The 22,799-nt window shown below is 40.3% G+C and overlaps 1 protein-coding gene and 1 pseudogene across 3 annotated transcripts in view; both read right to left on the bottom strand.

The window, feature by feature from the left end:
- Positions 1–2,789: 2,789 nt before the first annotated feature.
- Positions 2,790–4,269, bottom strand: LOC112423803 (presenilin-associated rhomboid-like protein, mitochondrial pseudogene; annotated as a pseudogene).
- Positions 4,270–6,232: 1,963 nt separating this feature from the next.
- The window catches only part of LOC105465752 (androgen induced 1), a 275,445-nt gene continuing 258,878 nt past the window's right edge, over positions 6,233–22,799 (bottom strand). For all 3 annotated transcript variants that reach the window (XM_071096533.1, XM_071096532.1, XM_011714327.2), the window contains 2 exons: positions 13,054–13,217; positions 6,233–6,900 (listed from right to left, as the gene is read on the bottom strand). In XM_071096533.1, the coding sequence (XP_070952634.1) occupies positions 6,873–6,900; positions 13,054–13,217 (192 nt within the window). In that variant the 3' untranslated portion in view covers positions 6,233–6,872. The remainder of the gene's footprint in view (positions 6,901–13,053; positions 13,218–22,799) is intronic.

The raw sequence follows: 22,799 nt of genomic DNA, 5'->3' as shown, positions 1-22,799 counted from the left end.
ACATGGGGATCTATATTCCCTTTCCTTGAAATTAGGCCAGACTATGACTGCAGCAGAAGTGATACCATGTGACTTCTGACTCTAAATCATATTAAATAAAAACTTTTCATTGGGCCTGCTAAGATCCAGGCACCACATTGTGATAAGGCCAAGCAACCACATGGAAAAGACACACAGTCACATGGGGTGAAGCGGAGAAGCAATGTGAAGAGGCCACATATCATTGTTCCAATCACAGCCTTAGCTGAGGCCTCAGTCAACCACCAGCAGCAATCACTGGGCATATAAGTGAGTGAAACTTCAGAGGATTCTAGCCACCAGCCTTCAAGTCACCCCAGCAGATAACCAGCGGCACATAGACAAGCTCAGGCCACCAAGTCCTGCCCAAGTTGCAAATTCATTTGCAAAATAAATATTCTAAGCAACTAAGTTTTGAGATGGTTTTTTGGCAGTAATAGATGTGGATCACAAGGTCAGGAGTTTGAGACCAGCCTGTTCAACATACTGAAACCCCGTCTCTACTAAAAATACAAAAAATTAGCTGAGTGTGGTCATGGGTGCCTGTAATCCCAGCTACTTGGCAGGCTGAGGCAGGAGAATCGCTTGGATCTGGGAGGGGGAGGTTGCAGTGAGCCAAGATTGCACCACTGTACTCCAGCCTGGGCGACACTGTGAGACTCTGTCTCAAAAAAAAAGAAAAAAAAAAAAAATCATTCATCAGCAAATTGTAATGATTTTAGATTTTTCGTTATAATTTTTATAACTCTAATTTTTTTCTGGTTGTGATCTAAGGATAAGAACAGCACACTCGATGCGACATACGCTTCCTTCAAAATCTAATAAGACATACCAAGCAATGTGCCTCTTTCATAGTAGTAATGCATGCAAAATGAAACAATTTGATTTTACTTTAGAGGGTATATATTGACATGTCTCATTCAGATCACTGGAGCCCTAGAAACTTCACAAAGGTAGATGGCCCAGTTTTTTTTGAAAGGGGGCCATTTATCTATTGCCCTCTAGCATGCTTGTGTCTTCTCAAGTTATCTAGGGTACTTGCTGAATTCTTCAAGCAGTGTGATATAATCAATGTAATAAAAACTTGATTTCCCATGGGACAGTTAGACAAACAAGGTCACTGTGGACTAAATCATGATATAAAACCATGATTGAAATAACCTTCAGAAGGCAATCCTAAACAAAAAGAATAAAGCTAGAAGCATCATGCTACCTGACTTCAAACTATACCACAGGGCTGCAGTAACCAAAATAGCATGGTACTGACAAAAACAGACACATAGACCAATGGAACAGAATACAGAATGCAGAAGTAAGACCACATGTCTGCAACTATCTGATCTTCGACAAACCTGACAAAAAAAACAAGCAATGGGGAAAGGATTTTCTATTCAATAAATGGTGCTGGGATTACTGGCAAGTCATATGCAGAAGACTGAAACCAGACCTCTTCCTTACACTATATAGAAAAATTAACTCAAGATGGACTAAAGACTTAAATGAAAAACCCAAAACTATAAAAACCCTGGAAGACAATGGATGCAATACCATTCTGGGCATAGGACTGGGCAAACATTTCATGATGAATACACCAAAAGCAACTGCAACAAAAGTAAAAACTGACAAATGGGATCAAATTAAACTAAAGAACTTCTGCACAGCAAAGGAAACTGTCAACAGACTGAGCAGACAACCTAGAGAATTGGAGAAAACATTTGCAAACTATGCATCTGACAAAGGTCTAATATCCAGCACCTATAAGGAACTTAAATAAATTTATAAGCAGCAAACAACCCCATTAAAAAGTGGCCAAAGGACATGAACAGACTCTTTTCAAAAGAAGACATGCATTTGGTCAACAATCTTATGAAAAAAAGCTCAGTATCACAGATCATTAGAGAAATGCAAATCAAAGCCACAGTGAGATAGATAACAATTTCACACCAGTCAGAATGGGTATTATTACAAAGTCAAAAAATAACAGGTGCTGATGAGGTTGTGGAGAAACAGGAACGCTTCTACACTGTTGGTGGGAACGTAAATTAGTCAAGTATTTCAGAAGACAGTGCGGTGATTCCTCAAAGGCCTAAAAACAGAAATACCCTTCTACCCAGCAATTCCATTACTGGGTCTATCACCAAAGGAATAGAAATAATTCTATTATAAAGACACATGCATGTATATGTTCACTGCAGCCCTATTCACAATAGCAAAGACATGGACTCAACCTAAATGCCCATTAATAGTAGACTAGATAAGAAAATGTGGTGCATATACACCATGAAATACTATGTGGCCATAAAAAAAGAATGAGATCATGTCTTTTGCAGGAACAGGGATGAAGCTGGAGGCCATTATCCTTAGCAAACTAATGAAGGAACAGAAAAATCAAATACTGCATATTCTCACTTATAAATGGGAGCTAAATGATGAGAACACATGGACACATAGAGCAGAACAACATATACTGGGACCATTCAGAGGGTGGAGAGTGGGAAGAGGGAGAGGATCATTTTATATTTGTTGTTTATTTATTATTTATTTATTAAAACAACTAATGAGTACTGGTCTTAATACCTGGGTGACAAAATAATCCATAGAACAAGCCCCCATGATACAAGTTTACCTATAAAACAAACCTGTACGTGTACTTCTGAACTTAAAAGTTAAAATAAAATAATAAAAATATTTATAACACTTGCAGACACACACATACACACACACACACACACACACACACACACACACACACACACACAGAGAGAGAGAAATAGCCTTGAGAAAATATAGTGAGGGCGTTATGCTATCCTTGCAAGGTAAAAGAAATTTATTTTTATTTTTACTTTTTTATTTTTTACAAACTAGATGTAAACCTTTATTTCACAACTATGTCATATTCACTTTCTGAAAAGACATGGACCGGGGGACACAGTTGAAAACACTGGGAGGCCAGATGCTGGCGTCTTCCAGGTGGGAGCATAGCCGTGATCACTCTAGGGCCAATGTCTCCTAGGGCTCTCAGGCAGCACAAGCCAGAGGCACCAGCACTGTGCAATCCCAGTTTTACTTAGAGCCACCTCTTTTTTGTGGGGTGGGAGGGCGGGGCATTAGTCCTCATTTCATGCCAGATTTTCAGTAGAGGCTCCCTGTTCTTCCAAATCAGTTCAGGACTGTAAGTAACATACCATATTCCAAAGACAGCTCCCCCAAGATGTGCTGCATAATCAAAAAATTTCCATCCCAGGATCATTCCTGCCGTATCCATGGCATTAATGGCTTCCTGGCATTAATCCATGGCACGTGAATGTGAATATTGGAAGAAAATAATGGCAAGCCTCCCTTCCGGGATCTTAGTGTGGACGGCTGCGAGGATCATCACGGTGGCGCGAGATGCATCATGTCATTGTCCATATCTTCGTTTGGCCAACTTTACACATATAATTGACAAAATTGGAAATAACATCTGCAGATAGGTACACTGCCATGAACTGCTCTTGACCCAAAATGTTCACTATACTGGAAGAGAAGCTCCACAAAACATACATATTTGCTGCCATGTGAAATAAGGAGAAATGATTGAATGTTGACAGCAACATTGGAGAACAACGGACCTTTGAGGCTGGATTAGATGTGAAATATCTGATCACTGTCCACTGCAGAGAAGGTACTCTCTATAAACAGAAAACAAGGACATTTGCAGCTATGATACCTGAGTCCGCTGGCCATTACTTAGGTTATTCCACCCCTTGTTAATCTCTTTTCGGAAGTCTCCTTTTTGTGGTCTTATGCTATCCGACCAATCAGCTTTTATGCCATCGAAATAACTCTGGACCCTGGATTTCAGTAATTCATATTGCCAAATAGCAGCTGATCCAAATGCACAGCCTGTAAACCCAACAGTAAAAAAATAAAGGTTTTAGGAGAGTCCTTATAGGACAGGGAGAAAGATAAAAGACATGTTTCTTCCACCAGAGGAATCAAAGCACTTCTTTTGTATCCTTCACCACTTGTCCCGTGTCTGATCTTTGGGGTTCAACCTCACTGGGTTCTTTTCTGAATCCACATTTTTTCTTGAATTAATTAGTTAAAGCTGCGTCTGAGCAGCTGCGGCTGGGCTAGGGCCTCAGTGAGCTCCTCGCAGCTGCTGCTGCCCACCAGTGGAGCCCACGCTGGACCACACCCCCAGCCTCTCTGCGCCCAGCCTCGCCACTCCGTTTTCCCGCTGAAAGAAAATTTTAGGCTGGGCACAGTGGCTCACGCTTCCAATCCTAGCACCTTGAGAGGCCAAGGTGGGTAGATCACCTGAAGTGGGGAGTTTCAGACCAGCCTGATCAACATGGAGAAACCCCATATCTACTAAAAATACAAAATTAGCAGGGCATGGTGGTGCATGCCTGTAATCTCAGCTACTTGGGAGGCTGAGGCAGGAGAATCGTTTGAACCTGGGAGGTGGGGTTGCAGTGAGCCGAGATGGTGCCGCTGCACTCCAGCCTGGGCAACAAGAGCAAAATTCCATTTCAAAGAAAAAAAAAAAAAAGAAAGAAAATTTTAGCGCCTTCATCCGATATCCCAGGGATTGTATTTTTGTGTGTGTGTGTGTGGTTTTTGTATTGTTTTGTATTGCCTTCTGTTTCCAGAAGGCAAAATGATTTCTGGAAACACTGATATCAGTGGAGCCACCGCCTAAGTAAGCTTACAATAATTTATCATTCTCCAAAATTCATCAATCTTTTGTACATAGATCATATTAATTTGCTGTTACTGACATAGCAAAATGTCAGTCCACTGACTGGTGGCTTAAACCATATGAATTTATTTTCTCAAAGTTCTGGTGGCTAGAAGTCCAAGATCAAGGCATCGGCAGGTTTGGGTCCTCTGAGTCCTCTCTCCTTGGCTTGCAGTTGGCCACCTTCTTCCCATGCCCTCACATGGTCTTTCCTCTGTGTATGGACATTCCTGGTGTCCCTTTTTGTGTCCAAATTCCCCCTTTTTACAAAGACCCTACTCAGATTGGATTAGGGCCCATTTTAATGGCCTCATTTTAACTTAATCCCCTCTTTAAAGGCCCTGTCTCCCAAAACAGTCCTATTCTAAGGCACTAGGGGGTTAGGGGCTCAATATATAAATTTTAGGGGGACACACTACCACAGTGTAACCCATAATAGAGGTCAGACAGGTAAGATATGTGTAGTTGTGATGGAAACCAACTCTGGATCCTTCAAGTCTTTGATCCTGCACTAATGGCAGCAGTCATTCCAAGGGTGTGGTATTGCTGTGCTTTTCTGTTTTGGTGGATTTCTGCTTGACTTTTCCTACTTAACAGTTCCAACTCCATGAGTTAGGAAACTAATATGGTAACGCTGCTAGATGCATTCTATATTTCTATCAATTATGCTTTTAGAAATGGGGCATATAGAGTGAATGTGTGTGGGAGAAAGAGGGACAGAGAGAAGGAAGGAAGAGAGATTTTTAGCATTTGATTACATTTAAATGTAACTGTAATTTTTAATTAAATTTTTTGAGTTTAAATTTTTTTCAAATTAAAGTTTAATGTTTTTCATTTTTTAATTTTAAAATTTAATTCTAATTTTGGAGTGAATGGTTTTATATCATTTGTTGATCTCTCTCAACATTGGTCAATCAATACTTATATTTGTGTTAAGTAACATTTTATAATTTATATAACATTATATTTTTCATCTTAAAAATAATTATGGTCAAAGACTTTGTAAAATAGTTTTTTTAAAACAATGTTGTGGCCGGGCGTGGTGGCTCATGCCTGTAATCCCAGCACTTTGGGAGGCCGAGGCGGGTGGGTCACGAGGTCAGGAGATCGAGACCATCCTGGCTAACACGGTGAAACCCCGTCTCTACTAAAAATACAAAAAATTAGGCGGGCGTGGTGGGGGGTGCCTGTAGTCCCAGCTACTCAGGAGGCTGAGGCAGGAGAATGACATGAACTCGGGAAGCAGAGCTTGCAGTGAGCCAAGATTGCGCCACTGCACTCCAGCCTGGGCAACAGAGCGAGACTCTGTCTGAAAAAAAAAAAAGAAAAAAAAATTGTTTTGGAGTTATCAAAAAGATTCACATTTTTTAAAATCCGAAAATTATAGAAAAGAACCACGTTCAGTAAACCCATTTTCAACAGGTAATAAAAACAAAAAGGAGACACCAATGCTGTTAGGATTTTGAGATGCACCATGCAGACATCAGGTTCAGAGTGGCTTCGTCTTTATTAAAGTCAGAATTTGCATCTAAGAAAAGTTTCACATGATTAAATCAAGAGATGCAATACACTCAGGCTTTTCATGAAATTGACATCATTATTACAAATAGTGCTCATTTGAGGCAACTGTAACATTATTGCAATGAGAAACATCTGTCCCCTTTCCTCTCAGGTCCCTATGGTGGCTTAGGTTCATGATTACAGCCACCTTTAGGACTAAATACACAAAAGCCTTACTCTACATCTGCCCCTTTGACTTTAACATAGTTCTCAAAAAGAAGTGCAATAAACTTTTATTCTTTTTTGATTAGATGGAGTTACAATTGCCAAAATAAAAATCCAAGTTCCAATTTTGGTTTTAAAACTAGAAAAGGAAAAAATGTTATTATCAATAATGACTTTGGGAAGAATTCTTTAAAACACAGTGAGGGTGAGTTCTTTTGGAAACAACTGTATTCTGTGTTTATACATATTTATATATAAAAGGTGTCCTCATTGGGGGCGGGGGGTGCTGATGCCACCAGTTCCTTTGAAGCCTTTTCTCCCCCACTGCCAATGCCGGAGGGGAATGAGTCTTCAATGGCGGCTCAATCTAGCTCTTGCGTTTAGGCTTGGATCTCATTCCAATTTAGGCTTTTCTTTCTCTTCTTCCATACCTAGAAATACAGGCAAAGTGTTTTATTTGAGCATCAGATTAAACTACGAGCAGTTTGTTTAATCTGGAGTGCTAACACTACTCACACATCCACTCATCTGCCCTCACTTCTCCCATTCACTCTCCTGACACACCCCCGTTTCCCTCCTAGCTAAGAAGGAAAGCCATGCACAACTTTCTCCAGAAACATCCTCTGTGACCTCTCTTCCCCACCCTTTCCACAGAATCAGGACACAGCATCTCTGGGACACACCCAGCTCCTATGGCCTCTGTGAGACAAGCCTGCAAGTTGATTCATGACTTGCTGAGTTTGTGTGGAAACCCCAGCTAGACTGCTTTTTAAACTAGCTTCTGGCAACATGAGGTGTGCAACTCATGAGTTTCAAACAGACTTCATTTATTTTTACTTTAGTCCTGTCCCTTCCCAAGGCAAGGACTTTGGATTTTAAAAAGCCATTTTTTTTTTAAAGGTCCTAGAGAGTTTATTAGACAGAAGAACTGTTTATTTCCATACTCATGAATCTTAAACTGCAGTTCTCTCTCTATTCAACCCAATCCTGGTAGAATCATGTTTTTCTTCCTGAAGGACTTGTATGTACTGGACCAGTAAGACCCTTTGCCTATCGTCTGTAGAGAATAGTCAATGATGTTTCATGTTCCTGAAGATGAAAATGTTCATCATTTTTAGGAATTACAGTTAAATCTGGCAAGTGCTTCTTGCTTTTTTCTTTTTCTTGTACCTAAACATTTTTTGAATCTTACCAAATTCTCAGTTTCTTTGTTTCAATAGCAAAAATGAAACAAAATAACTTAAAATACCGCTTTGCAGGTTTTGTTAGTATTCTTTCATAAATTGCAAGCTTTCTGAGGGTAGGGCCCTTCCCTGTTTTGTTCCTGATTATATCCCCAGCACCTAACATAGGGTGTGTGTCTCATTGCAGGAGCTCAATTAATCTTTGTTGAATAAAATTAATAAGCAGTGAACACAGAGAAGACTTCAGAAGCCTGGACTAGTGGAAAGCAGTAGAACAAAATATGGGACTCCACAATATGAAAATTATGAAATTTAACCCCAGAGGGTCATAATGCTAGGGCTTACAATAGGAAGGACTTCCCCACCACATAACCCCCAGCTCCTGGTATATGTTTTGTGCTGTCAGAATAGTGGTGGTGGAATGTGGGTAACGTGCTCTGAACGAATGTCCCCAGATGGTCTTTTATGTTTGATTTTCATGGCTAAGGAACTGGCAGAGATCTGGAGCACTTTTTCCAAAGTCCTTCTCAGAAATCCTATGAAGGAAAACTTAAAGTTGAGGAGTAAGGACATCTGACGGGAGGAGGAACAGGGTTGAAGGCAAGAAGGTACAACACGCCTTCGTTGTTGGGTAACCACGGAAAAAAGAAAATAGCACAGATTCAGCTTAAACAGCACATGTGTCTTGAACCTCAGCTCTGTCCCTATTCCCTCTCCTGTGGAGAGGCTATCAGGGGCTAAGAGCAATTTGCTTCTCTTTTTAAAGTCTGTTTTTTCCAAAGCGTTTGCTGCAGATGGGTTGACTTGGCAGCAGTGCTGGAATCTTCAAAAGCGCGGGTGGAGAACGGGGGTTATTCACTGACCTAGAGAGGGAAAATGGCTTCCCACCTACTTTAGTTTGGCAGCTGTGAGGTAGAGAGAAAAAATTAGACAGCTGTAAATAATGTCTGCAAGAACCAGAGATAAAATTTCCATGCAAAAGGCAGGAAGAAATCTATCACAAAGCAGAGGCAGGATACACTTTTGGGACCAGAGGAGACAAGATTGCAGGGCGCTGAGGGAGTCAAGTCACATGCCCTTCCTGCAGCCCGTGGGGAGGGCTCCACCAGGGGGCAGTGCTGGGACATTGCTAGGCCTGGGTGGGCCTGGGCGGAAATGACCTGCACGGGCAGCGGGAGGCGAAGAGGTGCAGGTTTCTGCACACATAGACCTCTCCTGTCTCCCGGCTAGCCTACTTTCTCTGTCCTCACACCAAACTTTTGGTTTTGAAAAGACTCATTTCTGGTCTTACAAAATGTAGCTTTAATAAGACTGGTCAGATATACCAAAATTGGGATAAAATCTTAGCTTAAGTACAGAAATATTTCACCTGTGAATTGTGTCCGAACCGCCCTTCCCCAAACTGCTACACTGAAGTACTTAACCCTCAGTACCTCAGATTGGGAGAGAATGCCAAGGGTGTGGCTGGACAGCCATGTGCTAATGAAATTAGGTACGTGACTCACAGATCCAATCAACCTCCACAGCAGATGCCAAAAATAGAGAGGTGGTTATGTGAAAAAGATCCACGGAGTGCCCTCTTGTCTGACTGCTTGGACCCCCATGACTTGCATGGGAGGCCAACACGGTTTTTGAGAATTTTATACCAGCAGAAACATTGACAGCGTGGACTGAAAGGGACAGAGACAGGATGAAATGAAGGACCAATGGCTTCAAAGATGGTTCAGCGACTGGTTCCTCCTTGGTTGTAGAGGGTGGAACTATTGCCCAGGGCTGTGGGGGTGGGGCTCCTGTGACCCTGCGCCTGGAAGGCAGGGCTATGTATCCCCTCCCCTGTGAGCCCTGAGGACAGAGCATCTAGCCAAAGAGGATTATTTTCAAGCCTTAAAATGGAATGGAATTTCCCCCGCTAGCTTCAGACTTGCTTGGGAACCATGATTCTTTATTTTTCCCCTGTAACTTCTCCCTTACAGAATGGGAATGTATATTCTATGCCTGTCCCACCATTCTGTTTTGGAAGCAGATAACTTTTTGTCTGGTTTCCCAGGTTCACACACAGCTAGAGAACAATTTTGCTTCAGGATGACTCATACCCTGAGTCTCATGCATACCCAATTTTATGATATTTAAGATGAGATTTTGGACTTGAGAGTTGATGTTTGAAAGACGTTTGGGGTTGTTGGGATGGCATATTTTCATGGGGGTGAAGGGCATGTATTCTGGTGGGGGGGAGTGAAGTATTATGAACTGAACTGTGTCCCCCGCTCCCAAATTCATACGTTGAAATCCTAACCCCCAGGATCTCAGAATATTACTTTACTTGGAGACAGGGTATTTACAAATGAGGTCATCAGGGTGGGCCCTAATTGAATACAACTGATATCCTTATACAAAGGGGAAACTTGGAGACTGGACTGAACACCAGTTAGAAGCCACTGGCTCTGCCATCACCTATTCTGGAGGGTCACTTAAGATTTTGGGGCCTCAGTTACCTTTGGTGAAAGGAAAGGGTCGGTTTCGATGATTTCCAATCTCTCAGCTGTAAGATTCTGCAATAATGTGAATTTTATCTTGAAGTTGTAGCGAACATAAGCTACCCAAGTAGACGGAGTTGAGCTATTAAAAACCATTATAGAAAAAGGAGGGTGGCTCCAATGCAATCTTTCTTCTTTTTGGGGGATTGTATGGTAACTGATGTGAAATAATCAGGATTGTAGTACTGTACTCCCATGTCCTCAATTCATCCTAACACGCTTCTTTTGGTGAGTAGTTTTCGACTGAACAGCTAACAGAACCAGCAGCTAATGTGACTGAGTAAAGTGGCCAGGTGAGAACGAGGGAAAGTTACTCATCTAAAGCAGATAACTGATACTCAATTCTTTTTTCTTTTCTTTTGTTTTTGAGACATAGTTTCACTCTGTGGCTCAGGAGGATGGAGTGTGGTGGCATGATCTCGGCGCACTGCAACCTCTGCCTCCAGGTTGAAGCGGTTCTCGTGCCTTAGCCTCCCAAGTAGCTGAGATTACAGGTGTGAATGCTGTCTCATTTTTGTAGTTTTAGTAGAGATGGAGTTTCACAAGGTTGGCCAGACTGGTCTTGAACTTCTGGCCTCAAGTGATCCGCCCACCTTAGCCTCCCAAAGTTCTGGGATTGCAGGTGTGAGTCACCGTGCCCAGCCAATGGATAACTGATACTCTATTCTAAACCATTGTCACCAGAAGAGAACAGTGGTCTCTGTGTTTCTAGATCTTAAAATATTTGCTAAGAAGGTAAAAATCTGGCCTTTATGTCAAATCTCCCAATTTTTTTTTTTTTTTTTTTTGAGATGGAGTCTTGCTCTGTTGCCAGGCTGGGGTGCAGTGGTGCGATCTCAGCTCACTGCAACCTCTGCCACCTGGGTTCAAGCAATTCTCCTGCCTCACCGAGTAGCTGGGACTACAGGCACACGCCACCATGCCTGGCTAATTTTTGTATTTTTAGTAGAGACGGGATTTCACCATGTTGGCCAGGATGGTCTTGATCTCTTGATCTCATGATCCACCTGCCTCCGTCTCCCAAAGTGCCGGGATTACAGGCGTGAGCCACAGCGCCCAGCCGAAATCGTCCAATTTTAAAATACTGATTCAAAACCAAAAATTCCACCATGTACGCCTAACAGAACTTGTTAGGTAGAAGTTGGGGGAGGCCATCAGTTTGTGACCCCTATTGTAAATGAGGATGATACTTACTTGGCACAAAACATCTGTCTCTGTGGAACTAACTAGATGGTCCTAGGTACATAAAGTTAATTTTCATATCTAAAATGAATTTTTAAAAAGTTAGTTAATCTTATGTTACTTAAGAGAATGGCATAAATCAAACAAATCATTAAAAAAAACCTTAATTTCATTATTCATTTTTAACTCTTCATTCAAAACTGCTAAAAAGCAGTATTCTATTAATGTAGAGTGGATATTTCTCTCTACTGGTTTTCAGGTCATCCTCTCATAGAAGTAGCAGAACTGTGGCCAAATGACTGTCAAATCAATCAATTCAAGTGTAAACAGGTACTTAAATACTTCCTGAAAAACATATATTGGACACATTCATTTAAGTTTAAATTAGCCTTCTCCCAAGAAGCTGAGAAAGGTTTATACTTTGCTCTCAAAATATTTTTGTCAAGTAACTAAATACTTCTGTATATTAATGGAGAAAGATCACTATTTCCATTGAACAGGTGGAACATTATTAAAAGATTAGTTACCGGTTCCCAAGCTGTGGCCTGAACAGAATTAAAAATGTTGATACTTTTTCTAATAGAACATTGATTAAAATCAAAAGCTGCTGAGAAAAGAAACCCTCAAATTCCCCTGGACCATTTAACATTGGCTAATACCCTGACACGTACAATCTTAGAGGATCCACACACACAAAAGTCCGATTCAGTAACCACACACAGTAACCATGCACTCACTGTGCTTTATTTGTCTGATTCGATTGAGCTCCTGGCGGGGTGTCTGGCACAAAGCAGGGTTCTCAATGTCTGTGTCACAGAGTCCATTTACTGCGGATGTCTAGAATGCTGTGATTGTGTCAGAGGAAAGAGCCAGGGCTTCCTAAAATCTCCAAACCATCTTGCCTTTGGATGTATTTTCATGCAGGACTCAATCACTACATGTCTATGCTGGCGCTTTTTCCACCTTTCAATTTTTATGTTGTTTTACATACACTTTGGACAGGTTTTGCACAGCTTGGATAAGATTACGTGCCTTGCCAAGATAGAGGCTCTGCCATAAATGGAAACAAATGAGAAATCAAATCACAGATTAAAAGAGTTTTTGCAGCCACGAAATATTATCTTTTACTGCTTGTAGCTCTTTGCCACTTTCAGACCTTCCATATGACAGCCACTGGTGAGTTAAGGTGGCTGGAGCATCCCTCACTGCTTAGATAGAGCTCTAGCAGAATGGCAGTGAGACCTTTCCCAGGTGACTGCACCCACATAGAAAGTGGAGATCTGGGTGACTTTAAAGGAGACTGGTTACATTTAATAATGTATCTATTTAATTTGGGGTCCCTTTAGCTAACTAAGGCAGTATTGTGTTGTTAATGCGGACAAATTTCCCTAATATGTGTTTTTTGTTAACACTACATTTTTCCCTATAAAATTTTATAGACATGCCTCTTTCCTCTTTAGATTTGGATGTTTTACTAGCTAATAAGACCAAGTGACTAGTAAACCTTTCGGGTAACTGTCAGAAGCTCTTAAATTCATATTGTAGTTATAAAAATGGAGCTCTTTACAGGAGATCCTGTGTGAAAGCTAAAAGAAGAGGCTACAGTGGAATTTTCCCTCAGTCTCTGCATAGACTCTTGTCGGCAGTAATTCTCTTGTTTTATGTTCCCTCAGACAATACTTACTTCTCTGTGTATCCCAGATATAGTTGTTCAGAACTTCTCCCAGCAGGTACAGGAAGTTCATTAAGATGGTTGTAGACCCAAAGAAGATGATTCTGGCTCCTGGGCCAATGTGTTCCAGGAAAGGGTACACCCACATGCCAGTTACATGATGCACCCAGCACACCCTGCAAAGGAATCGGAAAGGAGACAAGGACAGGAGTCACTCTTATGGCAGGCATCAAAGCTGCTGTGATGCAAATATATACTCCCTCACTCTCATCATGCTTCAGCATTTGCCAGTCTCAAGTTCGCTTCTGATACTCAGCAACTACTGGAAATTTGGTTGTTGTTTTATTTTACTTTTTATTCTTAAGTAATTATAGACTCACAGAAGAAGCACAACACACTTACCTTCCCCTCATGCTAACATCTTGTATAATCCTGAGACAATTAACCAAAATTAAAAAATTAACATTGATATGACAGTACTAAATGATAGGCTTTATTCAGAATTTCCCAGTGTTCCTGTGAACGTCCTTTCTCTGTTCCAGGATCCAATCCAGGACCCCATGTGGTCTTCAGTCTTCACATCTCAGTCTCATACTCTGGCAGTTCCTCAGTCTCTCCTTGTCTTTGATGACATTTGAAGGGCATTTGAAGTTGTTGACTTTATTAACACTGTTCAACAATCTTTTAAATCTCTTCTTTACAGAAAGAGACAATATGGCATTGGGCAACCACAAGAGAATAAGACCTAGGTGAGTGTGTGCCAGATACCTTGCCATATGGCCTTCCAACTAGACACCAACACTCATGCCATATGGTGGCACAACCATGCATACCCTAGCAGGTACCAGCTTCCCACTCCTCTGATCTTCAGATGTGACACTGATTTCATTTTTTTCCTATTTTACTTACTTAATCATTCTCTTTGTGTTCCAGAAATATTTTTGACTCAGTGGGAATAGTAACATCATGAATTGCCACCGCTTTCAAAAGTTTAGTTAGAATATCGGCTCCATTAGCTTGGATCCTGACGTGACTGCTTATAGCTGTTTTCCAAACATTCTTGAGTTCATTCCTTTATAAACTGTTGGCAATTATGAAGACTAAATAAAATACAGATAACTCGATTGCATTGGGAATAAAGATGATTTTTCATACTCATGTGTTCTGAGGTCATTTTCCTTATCCATGGCTTCACTCTAAGTAGCTTATCTACACATAAACATTACTGGCAGGGCGCAGTGGCTCATGCCTGTAATCTCAGCACTTTAGGAGGCTGAGGAGGGTGGATCACCTGAGGTCAGGAGTTGAAGACCAGCCTGGCCAATGTGGCGAAATCCTGTCTCTACTAAAAATACAAAAATTAGCCGGGCATGGTGGTGCGTGCCTGTAATCCCAGCTACTCGGGAGGCTGAGGCACAAGCATCACTTGACCCTGCGAGGCAGAGGTTGCAGTGAGCTGAGATCACGCCACTACACTCCAGCCTAGGTGACAAAGTGAGACTTGGTCTCAAAAATAATAATAATAATAAACATTACCTACACATGTACCTCATTTTTGGCAGGAAACCTGGGAATCTATACCTGAGAACCTGCATTATCAATGAGGGTGATACCCTCCCTTCTCTTGCAGGTGAAAATTCATTCTGGGGTTGGTGGTAACAATTTTACACTATTTATGTAGAAAGCACAGATACACACACACACACACATATATATACACACACAGATGTACATATATGCATAGAGAAACACATCTATGTTTTTAGAAATAGAACATAGAAATAGGTGAACAAATAATCAAATGTGGCATATCCATGCAATGGAATATTACTCAGCCATAAAGAGGAGTAAAATGTTGATACATGCTACAACATGGATGGACCTTGAAAACATTATGCTAAGCAAAATAAGCCAGACACAGGTCACATATTGTATGTGATTCCACTTACATGAGGTACCTAGAATAGGCAATTTCATGGAGACAGAAAGCATAGTATCCATCAGTTACCAGGGGCTCGGGGGAGTGGGGAATAGGGAGTTATTGTTTAATGGGAACAGAGTTTATGCAGGGGATGATGAGAAAATTTTGGGTATAGATACTGGTGATGGTTACACAATGTTGTAAATACATTTAAGGACATTAAATAGTATACTTGCAAATAGCTAAAATGATAAATATTATATTATGTATATTTTAGCACAATAAAAAATGTTCCTGTGGTAGAAATTAGGAAAAAAAATATGTCTACAAAGGTTCCTTGGTAGATGGAAGCAGTAATGAAAGAAAGCTTGAGGAACAATCTTACAGCAAAGAGGCATTCTCTAGGTCTGTCCAGGTCAGCCTGAATCACTGTCCAAATGAAAATATTTGCATCAAAAAAAGAGGCCATATTAGTCCAAAGATTCTGTTAGAAAAGCTGAAGCAGTCGTGAGAATCAGCAGAAATTAAATGGTTAGAACTACCCTGTGGGATTCTGAGAAGTCATATTCTTTGTCTATAAATTAGAAGCAGTTTCATCATTCTGACATTGTCTTAAATAATGTAAGGAAGGTGCTGCGTACCCATCAAGTGGTTTATTAATTTCCATGGAGAGAATATGCAATATTCCCCCAATTTAATACCATTTAGCTGTAGTTGATGTTGCAAATCAACTTATAAAATTTTAATCAGTCTGTGCTACAGGGTGTTTGCGCTGGAGCAGCCTGATGGATCTGGATTAAATGTGAGTCAGGCCATGCCACTGTTCTGCTCAAAACTTGCTTCCTCTCCTACTCAGAGTAAAAGCCAGAGTCCCTAGATGGTTCTTCAAAGACCTACCCAGCACTCTTCTGATTTAATCTCCTGTTATTCTCCCCATCGTTCCCTGCCACTCCAGCCCATTGACTCCTTGGTGTTCCTCCAACACTCTAAGCTCTCTCTGTCTCCGAGCTTTTGTATTTTTCCCCTGCCTGGAACAATACTCCTCACCACCCCCACAGCACCTCCCTGGACTCCCTTGTGTCCTTCAGGTTTTCATTCAAATGTCATCTTTCCAGTGATGTCTCCCCTGGCCACTGCATCTAAAAATTGCAACTTCTACCCTCAAAATGTCTGTTCTCGCTCCCTTTATTTTTTCTCCCAGCCATATAATATACTCTACTTATTTTTATTTGTCTGTTTATTATCTGTTCAATGAGCAAAGGAATTTTGTCCAATTATGTTCATTGCTGTATTCTGTGGTTCTTGGAGCAGTATCTGGCAGAGTATGCACTCAATAACTATTTGTTGAATTAATAACCTAATTAAGGAATATAAACAGCAACATCCGTTTATTGAGCCATTACTATAGTGCAGACACTTCGCCAATAACTTACAAATTTTTTTAATCTCAAAAAAATCCATAAAATCTTTATGCTTTTTGTCACTATATTTAATTTAAGTCAGGAGTAGGGAAACCTTTTCTGTAAGGAACCAGATAGTAAATATTCCCATATGGTCTCAATCACAACTACTCAACTCTGCCATTGTAGTGCAAAAGCAGCCATAGACAATATGTAAACAAGTGAGTGTGGATGTGTTCCAATAAAACTTTATTTATAGACACTGAAATTTGAATTTGATGTATTTTCACATCATGAAATATTCATCTTTTGATTTTTTCAACTATTTAAAAATGTAAGAACCATTCTTAGCTTTTGAGTCATAAAACAAACAAACAAAAATCCAGGTGGTGGGCTGGATTTGGCACATGGGCTGTCATCTGCTGACTACTCGTTTAAGTAGTTCTTTGTATTTCACAAAGCTCCTTCAGCACACTATGTCATCTAGTCTTCTCAGCAATTCTAGATATAGCATGGCATTCTCATTGTACTATTGTATGAATCGGAGCTTATGGGGTATAAATGAGACTATGTCAGAACTGCCAATGCAATGTGAAATTCTCAGGTTTGCAACCTACAAGGCAGAGAAGCAGACAGCTATTCTGAGTGTGGTGCTCATAAACATGATATGTAATCTCCTTTACTTTATACAACCACCCTATTAGGTATGATTATTCTCTTTAAACAGGTAAAGAAACTGAGATCAGACTAAGGAACTTATCATAAAACTGGCAAAGCTAGGAAAGAAGTGCACATCTGATTTCTTTTTTGCTGCATTGACTTGCTTCCCTAAATGAGGCATTCAATATTGTCTCCAAAATGGAATTGAGTGTTTCTTGTTTGGCTTGGTTTTCTTAACTTGGTAGGTCATCAAACAATCTCAGATAAAGAAATCCTGTTATTTGGGGTTTCACCTGGATCAGTGTGAATGATGCATCCACTTGTCTTAACAAGTTGTTGTTTCACCATTTGTTTCCTTGATTTTTATCAGGGCTCAATTCTCTACACAAAGATGACTCATGGCCTTGCCCATCTATCTGGAGAGTTCCTAGTTCTTGGCTGACTTTTAATTTCTCTCCTTCTAAGGTCTTCTTGTCTTAGTGCTCAAATAATGTATGCTTATGGTCATGGTACCAATTTTAATTTTAGCCTAAGATGTCAATAACCATGATATGTGTGCATGCATATATATGCACATATTAGTATAACAAGATTTTTTGACTGTCTATTTTATTAAATGTATCTCCAATTTCATTCATTTTAATGTACCATTAAAAAAATAACATTTATTCATTCCTCCTATCTCAGTGCTTTGCTATTCACAAATGATACAAAGTAAACGGGTTACATGAATGAGTTAAATTACACATGTACCTTGAAACTGTGTACACCTATAATGCATCAATGAAAAAAAGTAAATGAGGCAGAGCTAATTCCTGTCCTCATGGAGTACAATGTAATGAGAAATACAGATAATTAAGAATTACAAGTGTAGTCAGAATTAAGAAAGGGTAAGTGTAGGGGTGCCATGGGTACACAGGGATTAGTCCCCAACTTTTTTTTAAACCTCCCACTTGCCTTTAGTCTTTCTTATTTATTTATTTATTTATTATTATTATTATTATACTTTAAGTTCTAGGGTACATGTGCATAACATGCAGGTTTGTTACGTATGTATACTTGTGCCATGTTGGTGTGCTGCACCCGCCTTTAGTCTTTCTTTCTCTTGTGTATTTAACTTTCTTTCAAATTGGTGTTTTTCATAGCTGATGAATGTGTTCAAATGCCTCTCATTAAAGCACAACCAAAAGTTCCCAAATATTTCACAAGTACTACTCAGGTCTCTCCTCTTCAAAGGCAAACTTCTCCAATAGTGGTCCAGATTCACTGACGCCCTATTTGTACATTGTACTCACTTTCACCCACAGCAGTCTGGTGTCTCTTCTTGCTATTCGACCAAAAGATACTGATCTTCGACATCAGCTTCTCCTGGTTTTCCCCCTACCACGTGACTGTTCCTCTTCCCTTTGTCAGTGCACCCTTCACTACCCTACCACTAATTTTTGGATTTGCTTAAATCTTGGTTTCCAGACTGTTTTCTCTTATGCATTCTCAGTTGGTGAGTTCATTCACGGCTATGGCATCATGTTCACTATCTATACACAGGTATTTTACATACTGATATTCTAACCCAGATCTCTCCTCTATTCTAGGCAGTTTATCAAACTGTTCTTAAGACATCTCATTTTGCTCATCTTAAGCAGACAGTACTATCATTCATTCAGTTTTGTAACTCAAACATTGCAAGTCATCCTTGATACTTCCCTCTCTTTCATAGCATTTAGTTAATCCATTATTATTATTATATTATTTTACAATTTTATAACTTTATTTGATGTATTTGACAATCAGCAGTTAGTTCTCATCCACATTGACTGTCTGTAGATTTTTGAAAGTGGTAACAGGTACATAGGTAATGGAAGTATAGAACTTATCTGGTGAATCTTCATCCTCAGAACATTTTCTAGACAACCACACATGGACACAGTATGGGACATTCCTTATTCCTTTGGCCCAGACAGTTTTGTTGGGCCTGGTATCAATGCACACATCTGGAGTTCCCATCTCCTTCGTGGCAAATTTCCAGATCTCTTTGAGTGCCCGAGGGGCAGACTTCTTGAAGCCCACTCCATGGACGTGCTTGTGAATGTTGATGGTGTATCATCAATGAGGTCACCACCTTCTTGATGGCAGAATGGCCCTTTTTGTCTCACCACCCTTCTTTGTGAGAGCCATTCTGCCAGGCCCAAGTTGGAAAGGAAGAGCGTGAGTAATTGTCCAATCCATTATCTTGTCTTATCAAGGTTACCCCTTACATCTCTCTAATATGTTGATTTTTTCCCACGTGCATCACCAGCATCTTAATTTGTGTTAGAAGCATTTCTGTTTGGAGGACTGTGATAGTTCCTAATTTGTCTCTACATCTATTTTTTCCCCCTTCCATGTCATTCTCACTGCTGCCAGAGTGATCTTTCCAAACCAGAATTATGAACACACCATATCCCTGCTTTCAACATGTCAAAGGCCTCCCACTGGTTTTTTGTTAGAGACCCAAAGTTTCAACAAAGTCTAGAGTGCTCTTCATAGAGTGGCTTCTATCTGTCTCTTTGGCCCCATCTCATATCTTGCTCCTGTTCCTCTTTGCATTCCTGTCACACTGGCTTTCATTTGGTTCCTGGATCTTGTCATGTTCCCTCCTGCAATGTGGGTTTTCATATATCCTTCTTTCTGCCTGTACTGTTAGTTAGCCACCCCTTAGGCTAATTAGGTTATACGTATCCTGTCTATATTAGCTCGACTGGTACAATTGATCAATTATCACCTACTCAGGTAAAGTCTCCCCTGATCTATCAGATTAGGACAGATTTTTATAAGTTCTTATAGAACTAGGGCTTAAATTTGAATATCTTTATTTAAATAATATGTTTCTCCCCCTCTACAGTGTAAGTTCTGTGGGGTGAGGCATTGTGTTTATTTTTACCTCTCCTCGGATCCTCAGCACTTATCAGAATGCCTGTCACACACTAGAAGAATGAATGAATGAATAAAGTAGCATTTAAACTGTGATAGAAAGGATAAGAATTCATTGAGTAAAGATAGGAGGGAAGAACTTTCTAGCCAAAAAAAGGGCATGTCTAAAGAACCGAGAACAAGAAGAAGAGAACACTTTTGTTGTGATTAAGGAAGAGAGGGCAGAAGGATCAGGCAGGTGCCAAAACATGGGTTGATTTTTAATCCATGGTAAGAATTGTAGACTCCATCCTAGTGTGCAAATAGAAAGTCTTTGAAGATATGAAATAAATCTGAAATAGCTCAGATTGAACTGAACCAATCGTATCAGAAATGATAGTGGCTAGGAGAGGAACAACAGCACTGGCAATGAAAATTAGCCAAAAGATTTAAGAACACTTAGATCAGTGCCTCTCAAACTGTTGAGTCATGAGTGTGGCATGCTGGAGATTGTCATGAGAACTGGTTGTTAAATCTTTAGGTGGTTTGCAAGCTGGTTGGTTGGTAGCTTGAATTCAACCATGGTGGGAGTATTCACACCAAGGATATGGGCAAATGCTACACATTAGGTATTCCCTCCCTTGCCTCCAGAAGAGCTAACTGGTTGTTAAACATTTGTCAGTAACTCACTGGTTACCAGCATTTTAAAACAGTAACAGATGTCAACAGAAGAGAAAATATTACACGGCCTTGCATATAATGATGATAAGAATTATTTTGTGAAACTTCTATTTCAGTTATGTGTGTTTTAGTTTACAGTAAAAGAAATTTGACAGGCACTGATTTAACAAATAGAATTAAGATAACATGGTGATTGATTAGATTTAGGCAGTGAGGGAACCGAGATGAGTTAAGGATTAATCACAGATTCCTGACTTGATTAGTAGGGTGGAAACAGTTGCCATTTCCTGAGAGAGGGAATGCTATAAGGGAGACTGTTTGAAGGGATGATGAGTTCAGTCTGGACATGTTGAGTTTGAGGTACCTGCAAAATATCCAAGGGGAGATGTTTTGAAGGCAGTCAGTTCTATGGATTTGGACTTTGAAGAAAGGACTTATTTGGCAATACAGGTATCAAGTTCATTGGCAAAATAAAAAAAGATCATGGTTGAAACTATCAGGACAGACTGAGACTCAGGAAGAGTAGAGGGTCTGAAGGAAGTGGGCCCATGAGAGGTCCTTGGAAAAGGTTAAGATTTAAGTGATAAGGTCAAGGAGGATGAGCCTAAAAAGGACATCAAGAAAGATGGGCTAGTCACAGGGAAGCAAAATAGAAAAGTGTGATGTTGTAAAGCCAAGGGACAAGTGGTTCAAAGATAGACAGCATCTATTAGCACAGGGTCTTCATTGAGAATTATTAGAAAAGTGCCTTTCCACCAATAAAGTGGAAGGGAAAACATTTTCAGATTCCAAGTGGTATGTACAACATTCAAATCTACTTTGGATGTTGACTGAGTATAAATGATATATAGTCAGTTTAAAAAATGACATTGTCAAGCTCATACCTCTTTTTGCTACATGGCCAAATTTCATCCTATTCTGTCATGAGTTGGGGTGGTCACTGGAGCCCTTGAGGAGCGCAGTGAGGTCGATATGTCATCCCTTTCTCTTCTAGCTATGCCACCTTTCTATTTTTGAGATTATTTTAAAGAGGATTTAAAAACTTTCTCTATTATTCACATTTAGATAAGGAATTAGGTTGTTTGAGATCTAGGCTATTAGCACCGAAGACACAGACTCATATGGCAATAAAAGCTAATTAGCTAACCACACTGAATGGACATGTGCTAAAGGTTATATGAGCAGCTCTTTGGAGAAGGTATTGTATTACTACCATTTTACAGATGAGGACACTGAGGCCTAGAGAGATTAAGTGGAGAATCTGAGATACACACTTCAGCAGTTTAGTGTTCAGCCTGGATGCCAGGCTCCTGTACTGCTCTGAAGGCTAGATGGTGACGGATGGGGACAGGGCTCTGGAAAGCTTTTCTTTTAATGTTTTGCTCAGAACCAAAAAATGATCTAAGTATAAAATCTCCCTGTAAAGTTTTTCTTTTTCCCACTGACTATAAAAGTAATTCATGCTCATTATAGAAAATGTGTGAGATACAGAAATGTTGCAAGATGCAAGATAAATCACTGTGGGTGAAGTTTTAACGCAAGACTAAGTGTCTTATAAAACGCAGAGCTCAGAATTTTACAACTTCCCCTGAGGAGGGGGAAGAAACGCTGCAGACATAAAGTAATAAACACTTCCTTCAGAGAAGGCACTGACTTACCTCTTAAGAAACAGTTACATCACATGTGCATTTAACCTACCGGAATTTACTGCACAGCTTGGCAGGCAATGAGCATGTGCCCCAGGGTGAGATAAGATATGGGATGTGCATCAGCTTCTCACCCGGTAGGTTTCTGTGAGCCTCTCATGGTACCTCCAACCTGAAGCTCCTGAAGGACTTTTCAAGGACAGGTTTGACTTTTGGCTCAAATGCTGATTTTAGACCTGGCCCTCTCTTGAGAGCTAATGGTCTAATTTTAGAACCATTCTATAGGTCCCTTGGACCATTGCCTGAATATTGATTGCATGGAGACTGCTTCTTGCTCCATTTAAAAAAATCTGAAATTCTGCTGCAGTTTCCTAGAGTTCATGCACTCATTCATTTATTCAATGAATGTTTCTTGAGTCTTCACTCTGTGTCAGGTGGGGTGAGCAGCAGTGGGGATTGCATGGCTGTGAGGGGCTCACAGTGTGTGTGGGGGTCTGCTGAGATTCCTGATGAACAGCCTGTAGGTCTCAGAAATAGGACAAAGGACATCAGCTTAGATGG

This window comes from Macaca nemestrina, chromosome 5, assembly GCF_043159975.1.
Source record: "Macaca nemestrina isolate mMacNem1 chromosome 5, mMacNem.hap1, whole genome shotgun sequence".
NCBI classification, from domain to species: domain Eukaryota; kingdom Metazoa; phylum Chordata; class Mammalia; order Primates; family Cercopithecidae; genus Macaca; species Macaca nemestrina.
This window is presented reverse-complemented; position numbering and strand designations above follow the sequence as displayed.